Source organism: Podarcis cretensis, assembly GCF_951804945.1.
Source record: "Podarcis cretensis genome assembly, chromosome: Z".
NCBI classification, from domain to species: Eukaryota; Metazoa; Chordata; class Lepidosauria; order Squamata; family Lacertidae; genus Podarcis; species Podarcis cretensis.
In genome coordinates this window covers 3,735,582-3,760,340 of record NC_137184.1, presented here as the reverse complement: position 1 = coordinate 3,760,340, position 24,759 = coordinate 3,735,582, and the positions used below count along the sequence as shown (strand labels likewise).

Below are 24,759 nucleotides of genomic sequence, written 5' to 3'. Positions count from 1 at the left end.
CAGGTTGCCTACTCCTGGTGCAAAGGTTAAAGCAGCATAGTCAGTTGGCAGCAGTGGTTGGTACCTATTGGAACTGCAGTGCGGAAGGCCCCAAGTTTGCCAGGCCTCCTGGTATGACCTAAGTATCCAAGTTTCCCCAGCTCCCTTCACATGGCAGGTGGGTTTGAATCTCCAAGTGGGCAAGAGCTGGTGGCAGACAATAGCATGAACATTATGGGGACCTGCCCTTCTCTCCTCCCCTCTCCCAGTTAACCTCTGCCTCCAGGGCTGTGACATAATCGGTGGCCTCTCCCTTGATATCACCACGGGCCACCCCTAGGTATCAGGTTTGAAATCTGGGGTGCTCCCAACCTGGTACCACTAGAAGGCCTGGAGACCATCAGTGCATACCCTCCCAAGTGTCCCAATTTCCCAGGGATGGTCCCAGAATTACGAAAGTCATTCTGGCTTCTGATTTGATGCCAGAATGTCCCTATTTCCCCTGCCAGTGCTGCTGCGAACAATCTCAGGGAGGAGGAGGTGGCACATGTCCTTAAGGTCCACAAATAACAATACTTTGGAGGTCCCGAGCCTCAAGGAGGTTAGATTGGTTTCAACTAGGGCCAGGGCCTTTCCAGCACTGGCCCCGACTTGGTGGTACACTCTGTCACAAGAGACTAGGGCCCTGTAGGACTTGACATTTTCTGCAGGGCCTGCAAGACAGAGCTGTTCCGCCTGGCCTTTGGTTTGGACTCGGTCTGACCCTTATGTTTCCTTCCCCTTATGGTCTTGATTTATTGGCTACTTTAAAATGAGGCTGCATTTTAAATTGCATTTTAACCTGTATTTTAAATTGGTTGTTCCCCCCCTCCCCCTATTATGTTTTTACTGTGATTTTATTGATGTTAGCCACCCTGAGCCAGGCTCTGGCCGGGGAGGGTGGGGTATAAATAAATGTTATTATTATTATTATTATTATTATTATTATTATTATTAAGTGGCAGCAGCGGTAGTGGTGGCTGCAAAGCAGCATCACGTTCCCACTCCATGGCGGCGGCTGCTGCAGCCATTCTCCCTCCTCCTCTCTTGTGGGCAGCTCACAGTGACTGCTAGAGAGCAGGTGAGGAGAAGAAGGGGCTGCTGCCGCTAAGGCCCTGCCCTGCGTGACACACCAGCTCTGAGGGGCAGGCAGAGGGCAGGACCGCCCTGGGCAGGGAGAAAGGGGGAGCAGAGTGCAAGGAGTTTTGATTTTTTAAAAAATATAAAGAAGTGCTTTGTGGATCTGAACTTGCCCCTTTATAAAATCTATTTATTGGGATGTGCCTTCTTTTTTGTAAATCTACCAAAAAATAAAATCTTTATCAAGGAGTTTTCTCCAGTGTGGTGTAGTGGTTCAGAGCGGTGGACTCGTAATCTGGTGAACCGGGTTCGCTTCCCCGCTCCTCCACATGCAGCTGCTGGGTGACCTTGGGCCAGTCACACTTCTCTGAAGTCTCTCAGCCCCGCTCACCTCACAGAGTATTTGTTGTGGGGGAGGAAGGGAAAGGAGAATGTTTTGAGACTCCTTGGGGTAGTGATAAAGTGGGATATCAAATCCAAATTCCTCCTCCTCCTCTTCTTCTTCTTCTTCTTCTTCTTCAAGACTTTGGAGGGCAAGTGTTCTGTGTCCCATAGGAGTAGTGGCAGTGGCACTTGCCCTTCTTCTGATAGGAAATGCTCAGTGTGGGTGGGATGAAATATGGGGGAGGGAGCGATCGTGGGGGGGAGTGAGAAATGTCCCTATTTTAATCTGTGGAATGTTGGAGGATATGTTGGTGCCCATGATGGACAGATGGCTGGCTGAGGGCAGAGTGCGGTTGGTGGAGGCAGTGCCACACTCACCCATATGGACCAGCCTCCTCTGTCATTTAGCCCAAGAACCTGATCCAATTTCTTCTCCTCATGCAATGGAACTCCCACGTGGCCCTCTGAAAGGCCACAAGACTGAACTGCCATCTTGGAAAGGAACCTCCAAGTGGTTCCGTGGTTTCTAGGGAGATGAGAACTCACCTGATCGCCACCAGCTTGTTTCTCTCAGAAGTGCCTGTGCGACCTGTCCGTTTATCATGAGTTCCAAAAGTCAGGTATGTAGGAAACTTTTCCCCACTTGCTCACAAAAACCATGTCTGTGATCCTTCCTCATACCCCTTGCCCCAGCTCACAAAGTTGACACTTATTGGGAGCATTTGGAAGGCTAGCCTGCCCCACACCATAAACCATCCCAGTAATGGACTCGTATTCACATTCCCTTGTTTTGAACAAAATGAAAGGCTTGTGGGAGTCAGTCCACATCATTGGTGGGCTCACTTCCTGGTGATTGTGCAGAATCCACAAATCAGTCCTTCAATACAGAACCTCAGGCCCAGTGGTCAAGTGTCGCCCTCCACACCTCTCTGCCTGGCCCTTAGAGCTCTCCCTCACGCACACACCCCTCACTGGGCCTTCAGTGCAGCCCAAGTGTTTTTGCCTGGCTAGAATGTGTCCTTGAACTCTGAACATGCCTCTCAGTTGCCTGAATAGAGGAGTGTGGGTGTAGAAACAAGCCTACTGTACAAAAGGAATATTTACATTCAGTGCCCCGCCCATTTTTTGCCTTTGCCCCCGCCCACCACTGTCATGTGGCCCTCGGAATGTTGCCCAGAAGCAAATGCAGCTCTCAGGGTCTCCTAACACTCTCTTAATTCACGTTTCTTACATCTCAGTGGAACGCACTGCCAGATCCTTTTAAAGGGCTCCCAGACAATTCTGCCTGTTTACTCAGAAGAAAGTCCCACCGATCGCAATGGAGCTTTACTCCCAGATAAGGGACAGTGTGTTCCCTAAAGCTTCCTGTCCCCTTCCTTGGAATGAGACCTCACGGCAATGCCATGTGCATATGGTATTTATCTGATGGCACAGGTAAAGAGAAAAGACCCCTGGACAGTTAAGTCCAGTTGAAGGTGACTTTGGGGTGCGGTGCTCTTCCCAATCTGGTACCCTCCAGGTATGTCCCGGTTTCAAACAAGCAAACAAATGTATTTTATACTAATATCAAGATACACAGAAGCTAAAACTAAGGGATGTACACAGGACCCACTGAAATAAAATACTGTGGGGCTAAGTTAGTCATGGCCGCTATTTTTAATGTGCCCGAGTTGAACTAACACTGGAGCCAACCCAGGCATTTCCTATAAGAGCCACTTTTCTGTGAGATAAATCCATTTACAACAATTGGCAGAATATTTCCCTTTTTAATGGGGTTTAACCATTCACCCTGTTCACAACTTAGCAACTGAGAGGTTTTTGTTTTTTAAATGAAAATGGCATCTGGGATTCATATATTTCATGAGCAAGTGCAAATGCATTTCAAGACATATGGTATGCTATCCACTGATAAAGATTATCCACAATTTTCTAGGCCACTGTTGCTTCCTTACATTTCCAGTGATTGGTCTTGCATTTAGTCCTTCTGAGGACTGAATCTGGGATAAAATCCAGACAAACAATAGAATTCTGCATTGATCTACAGAGCTGGCACTTACATGTGCCCCAGAAAACTCACTCTGCGCTTGTGAGTAAAAAGACCTTGTAATGTGGCAGCAGCTGCACTTTGGAACTCTCTGCCTGTTGACGCCTGACAGCTTCTTTCGCTATATACTTTTCAGCACCTGCTTAAAACATCTTTGTTTAGGCAAGCTGATCCAGACACCTTGACATGCTTAATCTCTTCTACCATATATATATATATATATATATATATATATATATATATATATGAGTTCCATTGTTTTAATTTTTTTAATTGATAAATTTAATATTTTTTGAAAACTTCGTAGAGGTTTTGCTGCATTCAAGTGGTGTGTGTGTATATATGTGTGTGTATATATACTGTATATAGTTAACTGAATAAATTCATTGGTACAATAACATTAGCAAAGGATGTTACATCTTGGGACTATAATTTGGAATCCATTCAACAACATTTGCAGCAGAAATTACTGGCCAAGAGTCTTACCAAAAAATCAGATAAGTGGCAAGCCGTGAATTCAGTCGTGATCTGGTGAATCAGATATTGCCAAGGAATTTATTCTTACCTTACATACCCTTCAAGCCCCAGAAAAATAACGTTTGGAGATCCATAGATTGGAGAAAGCTGTAGTGGATTTTCTCCAATTTATGATGTTTAAGACAGCTTTAGTTTGTTCAGAACAAGAGCGGCCACTGAGGAACTCACAAAAGCAGAGTCCACAGGCCTCTGTATACTCTTATATACACACTTATATAAAGGCAAAACCCCACCTTAGTTTTACACATGCAGGGCCATAACTAGGGGTTGGCTAGGTTGCCCTCCACCAACGCGCAGACCCAGGGGATGCAAAAATTGTACAGAAAGAGCCAGCGATTGCCAAGGCTGTAAGGGACTGGGGGGGGGGGCGCCACTGTTAAATTGCCTTGCCAATGGCGAAAGGGAATCTAGGTATACTTCTGTACACATGCATATAAATTCACATTCTCAGAGGAAAAGCACGCCTGCATTATCACAGCTGGTTGCCTGATTCAGCAGGAATAATTCAGTGTCTACCTTCTACAAAACTGGTCCAAGGCTGCATTCTTTTCCTGCACAAACATTCTTGACACATACAGTGAGCTGATTATCCTAACAATATCCTTTCACACACACTTTTTTTGCACCTCTTCACATGTAGGCTACCTGGCAATGTATACATCAATACGATCCTCTGCTACAGCAGCTGTAACAGATTCTGGACCTGGGCCATTTGATAGAAACAAATCTCCAGCCCTTTTCTCCAAGCACTGAGCAACATTCAGCCTCACCATACTCTGTCAGACATCACCCAGTGAATATCAGCAGTGGGGGAGAAATCTGATTCAGTTTGCATTTAAACCGTGCACTTTCTGAAACTATGCGAAACACAAAATTTCTTACAAAAATACATATACTGGTAGAAATTCACACTAAAAAGCTGGTGACCCTTCAGGATTAATCCATTTTGCATTACTTTCTGGGAAACCACGCCTTGGTTTTGGAACGCTTTGGTTTTGGAACTGACTTCTAGAACGGATTAAGTATGAGAACTAAGGCACCACAGTATATTGATTTTGCTCTGGGTTTGCTCTGAGTGCAACTTATTCTGATTCCATCCGCTGTGCCTCTCCCCATCCACTGCTGACCGCTCCCTCCCTCCCTTCCTCCCTTCCTCCCTCCCTTCCTTCATTTCTTCCTTCCCTTTTAGCACTGTGAGATCCTACCTAAAGGTAGAAGTCGGAGGTTTAACCCATTCCTGTACCGGATCCTCTGGAGAATCCGCCAGCAGTGGAACCTTTTGGGCTTCTTTGAAATCAACGAGGATCACCCGCTCTATCAGTTCACCAGTATGATAAAGAAGGGGCTCAGGGCGTCTGTCAATCATGCTATCCATAACCCAGTAACCACAGTGAGTTTGGGCTGCAGGATGTGGGGGGCAGGTTCTACTCCCACCTTTGTTGCTTCCTTGGCAACTGTGAAACAGGAGCCTTCTGGGCACAGGGATGGGCCGACTTTGTGTTTGGGCGATCAACTTTTCCTCCCTCTTCCCCCTTGAACCCCAAGGTTGACCATCTGGAGCCAGGTGTAGAAGATTAAGATGAGGCAGTAGCAGAGTGTGTGGGGGGGACGGACCAGGTGCAGAATTCTGAGAGGGATTCAACTAGTCAGGGGTCAGCAACCTTTTTCAGCCGTGGGCCGGTCCACCGTCCCTCAGACCATGTGGTGGGTTTTTTTTTTAAAGAAAAAAATATGATCGAATTCCTATGTCCCACAAATAACCCAGAAATGCATTTTAAATAAAAGGAGACATTCTACTCATGTAAAAACACTCTGATTCCTGGACCGTCCGTGGGCCAACTTGAGGTGATTGGGCTGGATCCAGCCCACAGGCCTTAGGTTGCCTACCCCTGAACTAGGTGCTCCCATGACAGGCTCTCTGCTGAGCTACTGCTGCCTTCTGGAGACTCAGGGAGGGAAGCCATGTCCGGGCTGGGGCAGTGTGCTTCCTGGTCCTCCTCGGATGCCCCCACGCACACGGTTCCTGGGCTGGTCAAGAGGTGAGGGCTCGCTCACCCAGCCTGCGAGGTGTCGAGGATGGAGGTGGCGGGGCCAGGGGAGCACAAGGCACGAGTGGAAGCAGTGGTCGAGACCTAGTCCACAGAGGACTCCTCTGCTTCCATCAAGGGCGTGGAGGAGGCTACGGCAGAGGCTGAGTTGGGGTCGTTGTGTGCGGAGCGATGGGAGGCCATGGTTGGTGGGCAACAGCAGAGTGCGTGAGGACAGCGGCCCTCAGCTCTCCTACCACCACCCACGTGCTGCTTGGCCTGGCTGAGAGGGATGGAGGAGGAGGGTGGCGGCGCCACTCACCAAGGAGGGAGAAAGCTTCTCCCCTCAGGTGCACACCTCCACTCCAGCTGCCCAGTCCATGGGGGGACGGGAGGAGACAACGCTTGTCCTGACCCAGGTGCTGGCAACCCACGCTATGAGGAAGAAGAGGGCAGAGAGGCCAACATCAGGGATGAAGAAGCTGTGTCCCCTCAGGTGTTGTTGGATTCTCAAGGTCCATTGGCCCTGGCCAATTGAGTTACAGTTACAAGGATGGCGGGAGTTACTACTACTACTACGACTAATATTTATATCCCACCCATCTGGATGGGTTTCCCCAGCCACTCTAGGTGGCTTCCAACAAATTATTAAAAATACAATAAAACATCAAACATTAAAAACTTCCCTAAACAGGGCTTCCTTCAGATGTTTTCTAAAGGTCAGGTAGTTGTTTATTTCCTTGACATCTGATGGCAGGGCGTTCCACAGGGCAGGCACCACTACCGAGAAGGCCCTCTGCCTGGTTCCCTGTAACCTCACTTCTCGTAGTGAGGGACCCACCATAAGGCCCTCGGCACTGGACCTCAGTGTTCGGGCTGAACAATGGAGGTGGAGACGCCCCTTCAGGTATACAGGGCCAGGGCCGTTTAGGGCTTTAAAGGTCAACACCAACACTTTGAATTGTGCTTGGAAACGTACTGGGAGCCAATGTAGGTCTTTAAGGACTGGTGTTATATGGCTTGGCGGCCGCTCCCAGTCACCAGTCTAGCTGCTGCATTCTGGATTAATTGCAGTTTCTGAGTCACCTTCAAAAGTAGCCCCATGGAGAGCACATTGCAGTAGTCCAAGCGGGAGATAACATGTGTGGGAAAGCTCTGAGGCCTGAGGCCTAAATGTCTCCCCCAGGTTTGACTATCCTGAGGCCACACCCCTCTTCCCCAAGTCACACTCCTTGCTGCCTTTGCTTTACACATTCATGGAGTGTTCCTGCCTCACTGGGATGCCTCCTTGATCATGGCTCTTTCTTGCCTAGATAGAGGATGGGGAAGGGTGTGTGAGTGTGGATGTAGAAACTGGCCTACTGCACCTTCGCACAAAGAATGGTGAGCAAACATTGCATGGTCCAGAGGTAGTATTGACATTTTTGCTTTGCCCAGTTTTGTCCCAGCCCCACTCACCTACCCACTGGCATGTGGGTTGCTCAGAAAGCAATGAGGCCCTTGAATTGAAGAAAGGTTCCCTGTCACTGACCAGGAAGCATGGTCAACGGCCAGGGATGATGGGAGTTTCCTCTGAGCACACACTTGGCCTTGAATCTCCCCACCACCCTTGCCACCCTCTACTGCCACACCATTGTGGTGCACCACATCTTCTGAGAGCCACTGACATAAGATCCAAAATAGAGACACATAAAATTAACAGCAACAACACCGCATGCAATTACCCCCTAAACAACAACCCAGTGCAAGAGGCTGTTCAGCAGCCTCAGCATTTGAGAAATGACTGAGAGATTCAAGTTTTTATTACATGTAAAGAGATGTATTTTATTGGTGACAAGCATGTGAGGAATTTGCTGGGAAATTCTGAGGACAAGAAGGGGGAAAGGGTGGGTGTTCTGACTCTCTTTCTCTCTGCAGGACGTCCTGAGGGAGGATCAGTTTAAGGCAGTCCTCAGGCAGATGCACGAGGTAGGCATCCTTTGAAGGGTGGGGGTGGGGGTCCGCAAAGGAAACCCTCCCAAGCACAAGTTGGGTTTGGGCTGGGCAGATCTGTACAACATTCCAGATTCTCTCCACTTCTCCTTTTTCCAGCATTAGGTTCAGTTCTTCACACGAAAAATCAGCAATATCTGAGCACATATTTCTCCTTACTTATTTACTATTTCATAACGTTTGTTGTGAAACCGCCCTGAGATCTCCGGGTATAGAGAGGAATACAAATTTAAAAAACAAAACACCCCAGAGCAGTATACAAAAAGAATGAAATTAGCAGTAAAAACAGTTTTAGAAAGCTATTTATAACATTTAAAATCAGCAGTAAGCACAATTTGGTAAACACAAATTGAAACACATGTCAGCATTATACATATCTGGGTAAGCAAGAATATATTTAAAGGTAAAGGTAAAGGTACCCCTGCCCGTACGGGCCAGTCTTGACAGACTCTGGGGTTGTGCGCCCATCTCACTTAAGAGGCCAGGGGCCAGCGCTGTCCGGAGACACTTCCGGGTCACGTGGCCAGCGTGACATCGCTGCTCTGGCCAGAGTCAGAGCCAGAGCCAGAGCCGCACACGGAAACGCCGTTTACCTTCCCGCTGGTAAGTGGTCCCTATTTATCTACTTGCACCCGGAGGTGCTTTCGAACTGCTAGGTTGGCAGGCGCTGGGACCGAGCAGCGGGAGCGCACCCCGCCGCGGGGATTCGAACCGCCGACCTTTCGATCGGCAAGCCCTAGGCGCTGAGGCTTTTACCCACAGCGCCACCCGCGTCCCTAGAATATATTTAGAAGGCACCAAAAAGAGTACAGCGAAGGTGTCTGCCTGAAGTCAGTAGGCTGGGAGTTCCAAAGTGTGGGTGCTGCTAGACTAAAAGATAGATTTCTTACAAATGCTGAATGAACATTATGTGGCACATGTAACACTGCCAATTCCAGAGACTGAAGTAGACTGAAGTGAGCACATGTGTGTGTGTGTCTATGTATGTAATTTCCCCTAATAAAAATATTTTATGCTAAGCAATTTCCTCCTAATATAATGTACGTTGTGTCTATTATCACTAATATGTGCATTTTAAGCACACTTTATCTTTGTGTGCATTTTTTCACACGTTACTTGGCTGGAGAACTTAGCAATGGGTGATTTGGATGAGTACACATTTTGAAGGCCTGCTGTGTTCCAGTTCCCATATATTGCTTTGAAAAGTGCGAAGCAGATATATTTGCCTTGAAATGGGAACTGAACTGAATCATTCCCTCCCTATCAGGGACTTTGCTCAGCTATAAAGGTTCTCCACCAGAAGGGCAGCATTTTGGCCCCCTGAGCATTCTGGTCGCCCCTTTCTCTGAACTGACCTCAGTTCTTCTTCCCAGCAGGGCTTTGAGATGAGGACGTATGCTGCTCCTGCTTTTACCCGGTTCCGAAAATTTCTTGGCATGGTGGATGTCGATTACCAACGGTCACTGACTTGTGACAGCTCATACTTGCAGTTCATCAGCAACTCTAAAAGCACGGCTGACTTCTTCCTCAGGTCAGAAAACTACCTTGTCCACAGCAAGAAAAGACACAAGTGAGACCTGCAATAAAGAGCTGCAGCGTGTCCTGCTGCTGTTCATATCTCCCCTGCCCTGCTTCCCTGGCTTTTGGTTGCCCCTCCCCACAACAATCAGTGAGCCTTCCATGCACTCTGAGCATGCTCAGTTCTCACTGGACTACTTTGAGTCGGTCTCTTCACTACCCTCACCCTCATTTAGGCTCCCCCCCCCAAAAAAGGAGGTTTTCTTGGTACATTGGCAAACTCTGGGATTCTCCCAAGCCTGCTTGTGGATGGGTGGTGCTGTTCTAGATACAAAAGCATCAGCACACACACACAGCACATTGGAAATACAGAGAATAATGTGAATATATTCATATGAACCTGCTTTGTGCTGTGTCAGACTCGCGGTCCATCCAGCCTAGCATTATTCTGACTGGATTCAATAGTGTAAATCAATAGTAAAGGTAAAGGGACCCCTGACCATTAGGTCCAGTCGTGGCCGACTCTGGGGTTGCGGTGCTCATCTCGCTTTACTGGCCAAGGGAGCCAGCATACAGCTTCCAGGTCATGTGGCCAGCATGACTAAGCCGCTTTTGGCAAACCAGAGCAGCGCACGGAAACGCCGTTTACCTTCCCTAGACTTCCGGAGGCGGCGCGAACGGCAATGGCGGTCCTCTTCCTTTCGTGAGGAGGAAGCTCCGTGGAAACTGGGTCGTCCGCTACGGCGAAGCGGAGACCCACATCGGAAACCCACAGGCAGCAAGAGCCTGTGGTCTTGAGACTCGGCGGGCGCCAGAAGCGGCTCCCGAAACGCTGAAGGAACCCCGTAAGGGGCTCCGGAACGTGGATGGGGTAGCGGTGCTGTGAGTCGTTTCGCAATCTACGGAGTGAAGCCGCGCTGCTGCTGCCGGTGAGCGCTGACCTCTTTTCCTGGAAACTTTTGATTCGGGAAAGCAACAACCCATGAGTAAAGAAGGACTTTAAAAAATTTGAGACTAAATTATTGAATTTGGCTGAAAGCGGAGCGACGCAAAACAGGAAGTCCGTCTTCTGCTGTTACTGAACTTCAAAGCAAAGAGCTGGAGGAGTGGAGGCTTAAAAAGAATCTTTAGCCTAACTGATCTGAGCACCCACTGAACTTTTCCTTAAACAAAATAAGGACTTTAAGCATTTGATTCTCTGATTTTTATTTGTACTGTGATACCTTTCTTCTATTGGAACTACAACTTGAATGAGAAACCCAGGTGCTGGAGCTGCCTGAGCAACTTGAGCTGTCAGTTCTGCAGATCTGGCTATTGTGTATTAGAACTTGCAACAATCTGAGGGGGTTTGGACTTGTTACTTTGAAACATCATTTAAAGCACCAGTAATGCACTGTCTGAAACAATGTGGCTGTTAATACTAACTCTGCTTAAAACCTGCTATTGAATGTTCTTGGACATTAAATTTGATTTTAGTAAATTTACTAGAATTGGATTCTTCCCTTAAGACACTTCAAGCTCCCCCTAGAGGATTTGGGATTTACAGCAGTGACATCATTTCACTTTCCTTTTCCCCGACCTCCTGTTTGACTGTTTTCCTCTGGGCCGCTGCTTTCTCATGGGAACAACTCAGCTTGACCTTGACTTTTAGATAACTCTGGAATGAGTGGCGCAAGAAGGAGGGGAAGAACTAGACAAGCAACTTTGACAACTTTAACCTCAGTCTCGCAGACACGTAGATCATCTACTTTGCCTTCAGAGGAAGAAGCTGCTTCTCTGCCAAGGGCAGGAGAGGGAGAAACTGAACAGCTACAATTGGAAGATATGGCCTCAGGAGCAACTGCTTCTATACTAGAGAAAATCTATGAAAAATTGGAATCTCTGGACAAGAGAGTGGAATCTCTGGACAAGAAAGCCGATGAACAAACAGCCAAAATTGATCAAAACACAGAATGTCTAAATAGATTAACTGGACAAGTATCACAGAACGCACAGGCAATTGGGCAGTTGACGGAGGCCACAGTAGAAAATCGGAAATTGGCTGAGGACACTAGTCAAAAATTAGAAAATTTAGAACAAGAGGTAAGACCACTCTGCAAACAAGTAGGTGAACATCAGACCTATCTATCTATGATAGAACTGCGGAACCGGGAGAGTAACTTAAGGATAAGGTCGATACCAGAAGTGGAAGAAGGCAACTTAGCTGAGCTTCTGACTAAAGAATTTTCCAAGTTCTGGAATTTAGAGGAAAAGGACTTTAAAATTGTGTCTGCTTTCAGGCTTGGAAGACTTGTAAAGAAAGAAAAGCCCAGAGACTATTTGATAACATTGAGATCAAAGGAGGAAAGGGATAAGATTTTGGGCTTACATTACGAAAAGTCACTGGACATTTTGGATAGAAGAATTGAAATTTATAAAGATATCCCTAAACAATTGTTGGACCTTAGATCCGCCTATCTTGAATTGGTTAAACTGCTTAGGAGCAATTCAATTATCTTTAGGTGGGAATTTTCCCAAGGACTATCTTTCACCTTCAGAGGGAAGAAGGTTAAAATTAGAACACTGGAAGATAGAGACAAATTTCTGACCACATACGGAGAGGACCTTCAAAAAGGAATTGAACTACCCTTTGGGCCTTCCCGCTAGAGCGGTACCTATTTATCTACTTGCACTTTGACATGTTTTCAAACTGTTAGGTTGGCAGGAGCAGGGACTGAGCAACGGAAGCTCACCCCGTTGTGGGGATTCAAACTGCCAACCTTCATCCTGGGGCAAAATTATCAACCTGAGATACTACTTCCGGGTTAGCAGAGTCTGTAACCCGAAGTGTCTGTAACCCGAAGCATTTGTAACCCAAAGTACCACTGTATATATTTATGAATTCCTATGCATTTTATGTTGGAGCTGTTAGAATGCAGCCATTGGCAGATTCTAAGACATAGTGGCGGCGGCATCCCTTGTGGTGCCCCAGACTCCCCACCCTGTGCAACCAAACCAGTTGTGCTTCCCAGATCTGCCTCTTATGCAACTCAATTTGCATTCATACTGGATGGGATTTGCGTAAGGAGAAAGCAGATAGACAGCAGTACCTCCAAACTTCCTAGACTGTCTTTCTAAACCAGGGGTCAGCAAACTTTTTCAGCAGGGGGCCGGACTAGATTTGGGGCAGGGGGAATGAACAGATTACTATGCCCCACAAATAACCCGGAGATGCATTTTTAATAAAAGGACACATTCTACTCATGTAAAAACACACTGATTCCCGGACCACCCGCAGACTGGATTAAGAAGACGATTGGGCCCCCAGGCCGTAGTTTGCCTACCCATGTTTAAACTAACATGTGCTGGCCTTTATACAGTGGTACCTTGGTTCTCAAACTGCTTAGTTGTCGAACAAATCAGCTCCTGAATGCCACAAACCCAGAAGTAAGTGTTCCAGTTTGCAAACATTTGGGGGGGGGGGCGGGGGTAGCTGAATGTCCAACATGGCTTCTGCTTGAGTGCAGGAAGCTCCTGTAGCCAATCAGAAGCCGCTTTGGGTTTCGAAGGGTTTCAGGAATCGAACAGACTCCCGGAACGGACTAAGTTCAAGAACCAAGGTATGACTGTACAGTACGGTGGTACCTCGGGTTACAGACGCTTCAGGTTACAGACACTTCAGGTACAGACTCCGCTAACCCAGAAATAGTACCTCGGGTTAAGAACTTTGCTTCAGGATGAGAACAGAAATCGCGCTGCTGTGGTGCAGTGGCAGTGGGAGGCCCCATTAGCTAAAGTGGTGCTTCAGGTGAAGAACAGTTTCAGGTTAAGAACGGACCTCCAGAACGAATTAAGTTCTTAAGCCGAGGTACCAGTGTATTACTAGATTGCTGCTTTTAGGGTTGCTGACCCTACCCTGTCCCTTCCGAAGCATAGAGGATCCATCTTCCTTTCTCTCTTCTGCTGAGATCAGAGAGCAAGCTTTGCTCCTTTGCAGCTTGTTAGCTGGAGTAGAAACTACCGTATTTTTTTGCACCATAACACTCACTTTTTTCCTCCTAAAAAGTAAGGGGAAATGTCTGTGCGTGTTATGGAGGGAATGCCTATGGGTGGCATGCCTACGGATTTTCCTCCTCTAAAAACTACGTGTGTGTTATGGTAGGGTGCGTGTTATAGAGCGAAAAATACGGTATTTACTATCCAATATGTATTTCTTATAATAAACTAGGTTTTATATCCAATATGTATTTCTTATAATAAGCTAAGTTTTCCACACTCAGTGTGATTGTTTTACCACTAGATCGCATTCAGCAACATGTATTCAGTATGCAGCCAGCTTCCAAGCTGTGCGCTAACTCTACTAAAAATTGAATGCATTTTCAATTTTTAGCCTCTCTACATATGCTATCTATTAATCACTGTTTATGAATGATATATACTGCAAATAAAGAAAAGCAAAAGAACAAAAATTTATGGACTTTGTTAATTTTTCTACCATTTGATACAGTTCTTGCCAGGCAGTTACTGCTGGTTATATTATCACTGACATGCAATCGCATTGGAATGTTAATTACATTTTGCATTAATTGTTCTATTTTAATGGTTGATAGTTTGCTATATGATGACTTTGAAATGTTATGGTGTTCGTATAAACAACTTGAGTTATTTGTTGGATTGTTGGGGTTGGTGTTTTTTTTTTGGGGGGGGTTCTTTTGAACTCATTGAATCCAACGGTCATCTAGTCCAACCCCCTTCCATGCAGCTATTTCATATTTGAACTTTGTTGTAATGATGTATTGATTTGCAGTTTTGTTCTGTTGAAAGCTGATTTGGGCATACTTGCATGAGAAAGTGATATGTAAATTTAAACAAATATTTAAACAAATTTAAACAAATTTAAATTCCTGCTTCCCTCCCGTCTTAAACAGCAATGATAAGCGCTTCTTCCTGAAGACTCAAAGTAAGCAAGAAATCCAATTCCTTCTCATGAACCTAGCCAAGTATCTAGAGCACATGGAGAGATACCCTCACTCCATCCTTGTCAAATTCCTGGGTAAGACATGCTTGAAGCACATGAATGAAAACAAGCCTTAAAAGTCAGCAGCAGTAATACGTTTCTTATGATCAGGCCAAATCCTTTGGCTGTGATGTGTGTTTCTCCCTTTCTTCCAATAGGTGTCCACAGTATTATCGTCCCTCGGGAAAAGAAGGTAAGGTTCTATGTGAACTATTTCTATTAGTAGTTAATATACAGTACCTGCGAGGAGATTTTGCAAGGCTTCAAAGCTCCCTTACTGGAATATTTCTGCTGGGGCTCCAGCCTTGAAATAAGCTAGCTGGGGGCTCAAACAGGGCAGTTCACTCTTCACCCCCCCCGGCCATTTTGTGGGGGTTGGGAAGAAATGGCTGACCTCTTGATTTCAGTTAACCCTGTTACCATACACTCCAACATTTCTCTGATGAAAATAGGGACATCCCATTCCATGATGATATTTTTACTATTATACCCCACGCACATCTTATTGGGTTGCCCCAGCCACTCTGGGTAGCTTCCAACATAATAAAACATTAAACATTTTTTTTTTTTAACTTCCCTATATAGAATTCCCTTCAGAAGGCTCAGGGGGTCTGATAACTCCATACCCTCCAACATTTCTCCAGTGAAAATAGGGACGGAAAAGCAGGACATTCCGGGATCACACCAGAAACTGGGATGGCTTCTCTAAATCAGGGACATCCCTGGGACACTTGGAGGGTCTGTGTTGCAGCTTCTGCACACCTACAAATACCTCCCTCTTGTTCCTCAATATCCCTGTTTTGGAGACAATCCTGTTGGCACTCAAACACTTGAGTTTGCTGTTAGAGGGAATGTTAGATAATTGCCACAACAGAAACATCTATAAATAAGGCCTGGAGAGGGGGGGCGGCGGCTATGTAATCACCCCTCCTCTCCTAGCCCCCTCATTTTTATTTTGAAAAGCCTGAGGTGTTGTACCCAGTGCTAGCCCTGCTCAGAGTAGACCCATCGAAACTGCCAAGCATGGCTTACATAGGCCCGTTAATTCCAATGGTTCTACTCTGAACTTATTTGGCTACAAGCCATTATGTTTATTATCTAACTTGGGAAGAACAGGCACCTACATTTGCTTGTTTTCTTGTCCCCACCTCACTTTTTGCAGGGCCTGTCTTGCTTTTTCGTTGTGTTTTTAATGTCATCCAGAGATTTTCAGGTGCTATACAAAAAACAAAATTAAAAATACTTTTTTTTAACTGAACACATTTTTAGGGGCCTTGTTTGCATCACAGCATTACAGCAGCAAACCCTGAAAATGAGGGGTGAGAAATAGTTTTTTAATGGACAAATTTTGAAAGCTTTGTGGGGCACGAAAAAGACTTTGGCATCACAGTTGGGGATGTCAATAATTCTTTTATTACCCAAAGAAAAAACACTTTTTAAAAACTCATTTTTCCTCTTAGAAATGACAAATTTGGGGAGTATTTGGGGACCCACCTGGGGGGGGGGCAGGATCCACCACTAATGGCTTAAACCCCACCCCCCTACTGTAGGTGTTTTATTAAAAATAACAAGAATGCTTAGTAGCATTCAGAAGCTGTTATTGTTTACCCACCATTCACCCTCAGATCCCAGGGCAGGTTAAAATGATTGAAACACAATATTAAAAATAGTTTACAACAAGTTGAAGTTACAGAAGTAAAGTGGGTCCTAAAAATATACATCTTAAGTGTCAAAAGCCAGGGTCAAGAGGTGGATCTTGGGGCCCTTCCCTTCCCCACCCATTGAGGAAGGCCCTTGCCTTCCACCCATCTTTCTGTCTTAGCATTAAAGGTAAAGGGACCCCTGACTATTAGGTCCAGTCGTGGACAACTCTGGGGTTGCGGTGCTCATCTTGCTTTATTGGCCGAGGGAGCCGGTGTACAGCTTCCGGGTCATGTGGCCAGCATGACTAAGCCGCTTCTGGCGAACCAGAGCAGCGCACGGAAACGCTGTTTACCTTCCTGCCAGAGCGGTACCTATTTATCTACTTGCACTTAGACGTGCTTTCGAACTGCTAGGTTGGCAGGAGCAGGGACCGAGCAACGGGAGCTCACCCCATCGCGGGGATTCGAACCGCCGACCTTCTGATTGGCAAGTCCTAGGCTCTGTGGTTTAACCCACAGTGCCGCGCACGTCCCATCTTAGCTTTAAGCATCCTGAAAATGTCCTATGGGAGAGATTGCACACTGCCATGAGTGCTGCATGCTTGAACGGTCATAGCCCTGGACTGACCTGCTGCTGTTTTCTGCTTGTGCCTCTAGAGATACTTCATCATCATGCAGAGTATCTTCTATCCTCACGATAAGATTGTTGAGCGGTGAGTTCCTTGCATGGTTTGAGAGGAATGGCACTATTTTTAGCTGGGGGGTGGAGGGTGTGTCTGAGTTGACGATAGAGGCCTTTCTCCACTCCTGGGGCTAATAATAATAATAATTATTATTATTATTTATACCCCACCCTTCCCAGTTCAAAAACCGGGCTCAGGGCGGCTAACAACAAATTTAAAGCACTTAATTGTAAAAGCAGCATAAAATACAGCATAAAAACATGAATAACAATAAAATTCAAAATTCAGAAATCAATTTAGGGGAAATAAGCATTAGATAATCACCAGGGCTAGCTGACTGAAGTGGTCCTACTTAGGCCAGTGAGGGGGTGGGGAGGCCAGAGGAGAATTAGCTGTGGGGTTTCAGAGTGGGTAATCTTCATAAAGGGGAGGGGGAGGGAACAGAAGGGAAATAAAAGATCAGGCTGAATTCAAATTAAAGGCCAGGCAGAATAGCTCTCTCTTACAAGCCCGATGAAAGCAGGTTAAATCCGGAAGGGCCCCAGTCTCAAGGGACAGAGCATTCCACCAGGTCGGAGCCATCACTGAGAAGGCCCTGGCCCTGGTGGAGGATAGTCTGACTTCCTTAGAACCCGGGACCTCTAAACTATGGTTATTCATGGACCTTAAGGTCCTCTGCGGGGCAGACCAGGAGAGGCGGTTCCATAAATGCGAGGGCCCTAAGCCACAAAGGGCTTTAAAGGTCAAGACCAGCACCTTGAACCTGACCCTATACTCCGCCGGGAGCCAGTGCAATTGGTGAAGCACTGGGTGAATATGCTCCCATGGCAGGGACCCCAGGAGGAGCCCTGCCATGGAAAAAGAACACATGCTATTTTCAAACTTTACACTGAAACCGTCAGCGACAAGAGCAGACACGGATAAAAGACAGTTGGCAATTTCTGGAACCACAAAAGCCTGGACCTCATTATCTAGGAAGGAACAATACAAAAACCCAGACTCAGTTAAAGGCCTCTTAGTCCCATCTGCCAGCGACACAAAACGTCCACTGGAGTTTGTGGGACAGTTTCAAGGGCAGCCCCACGTAGAGTGAATAGCAGTAGTCAAGCTAGAATTCCTTATGCCCCTGGGAGTAAACCCCGAAAGGGGGGGGGGTTACTTCTGGAGGAACGTGCACAGGGTTGTGCCGTGGAGGAAGACCTTATTCCCTATCAAATACTGTCTACTGACTGGGCTCTTTGAAGCAAGGCTTACCATCCCTCTAGAAATATGCTAGGTTTCTGTGTGCTGGGGTTCATTGTTTTTGTGAATTGCCACAGCTTAGATGCAGGTACCTGGCCTCAGCAAGACCTGGGCCCAACTGCACACACCCTGGGACATGTCTGGTGTGCACTCCCCCCCCCCAAAGCTGTGTGTTGGCAGTGAATGAGAGGAGGTGTAGCAGTGGGCAAGAGAAGTTTGTCCATTGTCACCAAATCTTGAGTCTCCTTCATAAATCTCTGAGGGACCGTATCACTGCTCGGACTGCAGATTGGAAGCTACTATTCTCACTAGAAAAATTGTTCTCTGGCCTGCTACTCTGAAGGGAAGTGGGTTGCTGAAAGAACAACAGAGCCCTGAAAGCAAGTTGGGAGTGTTGATCCAGCAGGCCCAGGTTCGAATCCCTGCTCAGGCAGTAAGCTCACTGGGGTGGTCTTGGGTGTCACCATCTCTTGTGTCTGACGTACCTCACGGGGATGTTGTTGCTGGGATGCCCCAGGCCTTCTTGGACGACAGGTGAGGGAATGAATACCACCTCTCTGGCACTCACCAGCCCTCCTTTTTCCTTGCAGGTATGATATTAAAGGATGTGACGTGGGCCGCTGGACAGATCCGGCCCCGAAGGGCAGCGAAATCATTGTGGTTTTTAAGGATCTAAACTTTGCTGATAAGACCATTTGCCTTGGTAGGTCTCGCCACCCCCCACCCCACCTGTGCAGGAGCACCTTCCTGGCCCCCATCCCTACAAAAGTCACACTTTGTGCTAAAGCAGGGGAGGCAGTCCAGGGGTGTGCGTTATTTCACTCTTTATTTATTTAGAAATAAATTAACTGCTTAATATTTATTTTTTTCACAAGGAAACAGCATCAGCAGGATGTTGAACCAGATGTTTTGCTCAGATGACAGCAAATTTGCTGCTCCTTACATTCTTAGGCACCTAACCACAATACTGTGCACTTATCTTTGTGTATTAACCAATTCAAGTCCTTTGTACAGAATTCTGCTCCCAACCGTGACCATTTTGTTGGCATCCATTTCTGCCTTAAAGGTGGGGTCAGGGGTATATGTGTGCGTGTACAGGCAACATTTCAGTGCAAGTGATCCAAGGAATCTCTGGGGAATCTACACTTTCTGCAAAAATTAAAACCCAGCCAAAGTACTGAAAATCTGTTCTCTCCCACATTGTTCAGGCATTCTACAGAATAGCTGTGTGTGTAAAACAACAACGGGTGTCTTAGGCAGAAAGTGCAAATATCAGAGATTCTGTAGCGCACCTGTGCATCCCCAAAGAGTTGTCATTGCAGCCTGTTGCCACAGAGCAATTACCGGTAGTTATTTTAGAATGCTGCCACATGATTGCTTATAGGAGTGAGGCCTTGTCAGCATATATAACATCGCTTCTCAGAGATCTGCACTGGTTGCTGTTCTGTGACCAGGCCAGGTTCAAGGGGCTGCTATTAGTATACAAAACCCTTAACCACTTGGGACCAGTTTACCTACAATATCACCTACCCCACACGTGCCCACTTGGCTGCTTCAATGGACAAAACTGGTACTGCTACAGATGCCACATGGTACCCATTCCACACTTGTAAGAGCTCCAGTGTGGTAGCCCCTGCACTTTGGAACTCCCTGCCTATTGAGATCAATCATGTGCCTTCATTGAACTCTTTCTGATGCTTGCTAAAATAATTCATATTTAGACAAGATGCTTAGATGTGCTGGAGGGAGTTTTAATCTATTCTGGTATTCACTTCTTCAACGTTTAATGTATTGTAAGTTTTTCCTGATTTTTTGGATTTATCTTTCTGTAAACGGCTTTGATGTTCCTTACAATCTGGTAGCGTATAAATTTTATGAAATACCGTAAGTAAATAATCTTAAATAAATGGCAACATGTAAAACCACAACCTCCGAAATGAAAGCTACTGTCCCTCCAGACGGATGTTTTTGTGTGGAGGGGGGCTGTATTCTGCAATATGCTATAGATGCAATAATAGTGCAGCTTTCTAATGGCCTGTCCACACAAACATCCTAACCCTTATCAGTTGCTTTGCAATGCTTCCACAGGGTTACCACATTATTGCCACCTGGGGGTGCGCTCCTGTGTTGTAGCTCAGCAAAAGCAGGACAAAATTCCTCTAATGAGGGCTGCTCAGGGTTGGGAGAGATCTCAGAGGCCAAAGAGTTTGCTTTTCTGCTCAGTACAGGGGATCTTGCAACCTCTTCACCCCTGACTGGCCGAATATGCCCATCTCTCATCCATGCAGGTCCACAGCGTGCCTGGATGCTGACTCAGCTTGAGCTGGACACACAATTCCTGAAGGATTTGGGCGTGATAGACTACAGCCTTCTGGTGGGCTTGCAGCCCCTTCATGAGGACGAGAGGCTCCTGAGCCACGCACTTGCCAACATCATTGCCAAAAGCATGTGAGGCCCTACGGTGGGGTTGTTGTTATTGTTGGTGGGGGGTATCTGTCATAGGGGAAGCCAGTCTGGCAGGGCCCTTACTTTCTCCCTACCCTCTACTAGCCAACTCAACCTTCTACAAGCCCTGAAAGCTCCCAGGTGCTTCTCACACCACCTTCTCTCTCTCTCTCTCTCTCTCTCTCTCACACACACACACACACACACACACACACATTTTTTTTTAATTTTGAAGTCAGAATGTTGCTTGGTAATTTGGGAGAGTTTGTATTTATTGGAAAAATAAAGAAATTATTTATGTGGTGGAACAAAACCATTTGAGCACTTTTTCAGAATAATAATAATAATAATGAAAATTTAATGATAGTGCTTCAAGATGAACTGTTCAGTCCACATATTTTCCAAGAATATCTCTAAATATGAAACAGTCCTTGTCATCCAGTCGAACTGTTTCTCCATCATTCTCCAGTAGCAGAAACTTCTCACCAACTTTTAAACTAACTGGATGAGTATCTCCCTCCTTGCCTTTAGAGCCTGTTCCAATTGCCATAACAGTGGCTTGTAGAATCACAATGCCTCCTTTGTTACAGTCTCAGCTGCACACCTTTCAACCAATACACGGTCAAAGAGGGGAAGAATTTTTTTCAATGCCTGCTTTGCCATGGTACACACTTACAAGGCCTGTTCTGGCTACCTGCTCCCTCTGCAAGAACTTGAGATTTTTTTTAAAATAAAACATTTTCTTTTAATTTACAAACTTGTATACCCCTGCATACAAGTTTGCATGTCCTCCTGTATGTGTGGAGGAGAACATATGCAGTATACTATAATAAATATGAATTACCGGTATTTATTCTATACTATCTTATTTATGGATGGCCCCCAAAAGCTCTTCCCAGTTGCTCCATGTGTGAAAGGCATAGCAGGGCACTATTACTGCAGTCAGTGACTTGTTGCAGACATTTTTGCAGGGCACTGATGCAATAATATTGCAATTGTGCTGGACAATCCACATGTCATTTTGCTTTCTAAGTTGTTCTGTGATGCTTCCCCTGTGCTACTACAGTGGTGCCTCACAAGACGAAATTAATCTGTTCTGCGAGTCTCTTCGTCTTGCGGTTTTTTCGTCTTGCGAAGCACGGCTATTAGCGGCTTAGCGGTTATTAGCGGCTTAGCGGCTATTAACAGCTTAGAGGCTTTAAGAAAAAGGAAACATACTCGCAAGAACTCGCAAGACGTTTCGCCTTGCGAAGCAAGCCCATAGGGAAATTCGTCTTGCGGAACGACTCAAAAAACAGAAAACTCTTTCGTCTTGCACGTTTTTCGTCTTGCGAGGCATTCGTCTTGTGAGGTACCATTGTATATTATTGTTGGCCAGAGGAGCTCTCTTGAGCTCCTAAGTGCAACTTAAGTGGGACAACTCCCCCTTCCCATAACATTTAGATGGAATTAGGGGAGTGCAACTGGTTTGGTCACACTGGCACGAAGCCTTGCGGGCCCCACAGGGGACACCACAACTATGATGTTTAATGGACGTCAAGAGGCGTGGGGGCACTGAATTTTGGCATCGTACAGGGCTCCCCTGAAATTTGAGACACCATGGTCCACCACTAAATAACACTTGTGGTATTAAAAAGTTACCTGGTTTCAGCTGAAGTTAGGGGGCACTGGTTGGAAATGTAGGAGTATGTCTGCCTTGAAAGCTTTGCAGGCACAAACAGCACTGAATACAGTATTGCATATAACTGTCATTGACAAAAAAGGGCATCTGAAAGGAACCACTATACAAACAGGATGTTGGACTGAATGGGCCTCGGCCTGACCCAGCAAGGCTCTTCAAATGCGCTTATGTTCCCCTGACAGGTCGATTGACACTAACAGTGATTACCAGAACCAGAACTTTGGGAACGCCTTGCAGGAGTCTCACACGTCTCATGGCTATTCTTCTAGTGTGGACCAGTTCTACAAGCTCTCCCCTGAAAGCAGGTACACCATCCAGAACATGCTGGCGCTGTACCTGAAGAAGAAAGCGAACACAGACAAGGAGGCAGACTCTTCTAGGGGAAGCGAGACCTTCATGCAGGAAGTCTTGGCTCCTTACATGCTCCATGGGTTCAACTTCGACCCGACCGCCCAGTATCCTGTTGGAACAGAGGAGGGTGGGCATCCCCAAACCTTCAGCCATCTGGCGGAGTCACTCTTCCACCTGGCCCAGAACAGGCGGCTCCTTCCCAACACGCGGAATGCCTTGCACGTGATTGATGGTCCTGACTATCGCTATTACATAGGTATCGTTGACCTGTTCACAGTCTACAACTTCCGCAAGAAGATGGAGCATTTCTGGAAGACCCTTCGGTTCCGGGATAAAAGTTTCTCCACAGTTGGCCCCGTCTATTATGCTAGGAGGCTTTGCAAATGGGTGCAAGACCATACCGCATGAACGCAGGGAGGGGGGCAGTTGCAGGAGGGCTGAGGGAAACATCCCCAGACTGTCCCCAGAGTCTTGTCCCCTACATGCCTTGCAGAGAAAACAACAAGTACACAAGAACAAGCTTTGAAGTGACTGCTCCAGGGAGTTGGAGGTCATTGTGGAAACTTTTTGGTGTCCAGGGATGGGAACAACATCTGCAGGAAACTAAAATTCCCCTGTATTCTGGTAGCTGGGTTATGTCACAGAGCCAGAAGGGAACAGGTTTTTCTGCAGGAGTGGTGTGTATTTTTGTGAGGGTGGGGAGACGTGTGTCTTGAAGAGCTGAGACACTGCAACTGCTGGGATTTAGATCTGAATCCTGGACATTGTAAACATCATTGCTACATCCTGGATATGAGGGTGGTGACAATACAGGAATCTACAAAAGTGTTTGTGTGTGTTTCTGCATCCCAGCTTGTTATTGAGCATAGTTATACAGAGGCATTAAGGAGGCCAGGTGGAGTTAAAGGTGAGGGGAGAAGAGACATCAGACATGCAGCGACAGCAACCCACTGATGGCAAACGATTAAAAAACAAATAGCTATACGCATACTTTGTTTTCCCTTCAAGAAGCTGACAAGAAAGTTGCACTGATATTCATTAAAATTGGGAATATTTTCTGGGAAACACTTTCAGTAATACAGTAATCAACCTCTCCCCCACTCACAACACCCCAATCTGTGAGCAGTGTGAAATTCCAGGGGTTCTTGGTGCTCACCCAGGGCTCATGTTTCTTTTTGGAAACGAGGCACAGCGGAGACAGTGCTGTCTTTAGGATATATGGTTTATTTATACCTATATACAAGCTAAGCCTATGATGGAGGGGTTCATGGCATTAACACCCAAAAGGGTCTTGCTTCTCTCATAACTGCAGTCTTGGACCCATACAGATACCAACCACTGCTCTGCCTCTCTGCCTTTCCAGCTTGCCGCTTTTCTTCTTTGTGACATCTCATCACTTTCAACTCTAAATTCTGGCTTTAACTTTCATCAGAAAGCCAGCATGGCTTATATTTTAACACTTGCTGGATCCAGGGATTAGAGGGATCTGGAATGTTAACCCATGTTAACACCCCAAACTCATAATACAAACTGGAATGCAAAAGGTCATGATCAACAGGCTCTATTGCTCCAGCTGCACACACAGACAACGGTTCATTTGCATATTGTCCACTGAAATGGGTGGGCACAAATGCTCTCCTATATTTGTTCTTTCTCTGTGTGTATACACACATAATTTTTATTAAATTTTCTGTTTTACAATTTAAAAAACTCCTTTTACATCCTTAAGATAGCAATGACTTCCCTTCTTGTCTTTCCATTTTACATATCATATATCCCTGCATATTCTACAAAACCTATACCAATCAGTATTCCATCAAACCTTATTTACACTGTTGAATTCATCTTAACTCTGCCAGCGTTTTCAGCTGTACACAATTATTTCCCATATATTCAATAAATACCGGTATATGCTCTCCTATATTTGAAGACAGTTAATGCATGCAGTTATGGAGCTCCAACTATTCCATAATTTTGAGAACTCTTAAGGCAGTGGTTCTCAAAGTGTGAGGATGGCAAGTATAGCAGGAAGGTTCAATCAAAGAAACATTTAAACATTTCAGTGTATTTTGATAACAAAGAATATATATATTCACAGAATATGGATGGGTATCTTTT

At 46.0% G+C, this 24,759-nt stretch overlaps 1 protein-coding gene and 1 pseudogene across 2 annotated transcripts; one reads left to right on the top strand and one right to left on the bottom strand.

Annotated features, from left to right (window-relative positions):
- The first annotated feature begins 1,769 nt into the window (after positions 1 to 1,769).
- PIP5KL1 (phosphatidylinositol-4-phosphate 5-kinase like 1) lies at positions 1,770 to 23,469 on the top strand. The gene is made up of 10 exons (XM_079962148.1): positions 1,770 to 2,102; positions 5,253 to 5,453; positions 8,008 to 8,058; positions 9,459 to 9,613; positions 14,508 to 14,632; positions 14,755 to 14,789; positions 16,897 to 16,952; positions 18,755 to 18,867; positions 20,453 to 20,612; positions 22,473 to 23,469. The coding sequence occupies exons 1-10, from the start codon at positions 2,085 to 2,087 to the stop codon at positions 23,047 to 23,049; spliced, it is 1,491 nt and encodes a 496-aa protein (XP_079818274.1). The 5' UTR covers positions 1,770 to 2,084; the 3' UTR covers positions 23,050 to 23,469.
- LOC307207942 (10 kDa heat shock protein, mitochondrial pseudogene) lies at positions 20,619 to 21,666 on the bottom strand (annotated as a pseudogene). Its single transcript has one exon. The product of its transcript is annotated as a 10 kDa heat shock protein, mitochondrial pseudogene (transcript).
- Positions 23,470 to 24,759: the final 1,290 nt, after the last annotated feature.

Bases quoted from the DNA above. Each gene is read 5' to 3' on its own strand.
- PIP5KL1 (XM_079962148.1), top strand. The intron at 8,059-9,458 runs GTAGGCATCCTT...TCTTCCCAGCAG, and splicing joins TCCTCAGGCAGATGCACGAG to GGCTTTGAGATGAGGACGTA. The intron at 9,614-14,507 runs GTCAGAAAACTA...CGTCTTAAACAG, and splicing joins ACGGCTGACTTCTTCCTCAG to CAATGATAAGCGCTTCTTCC.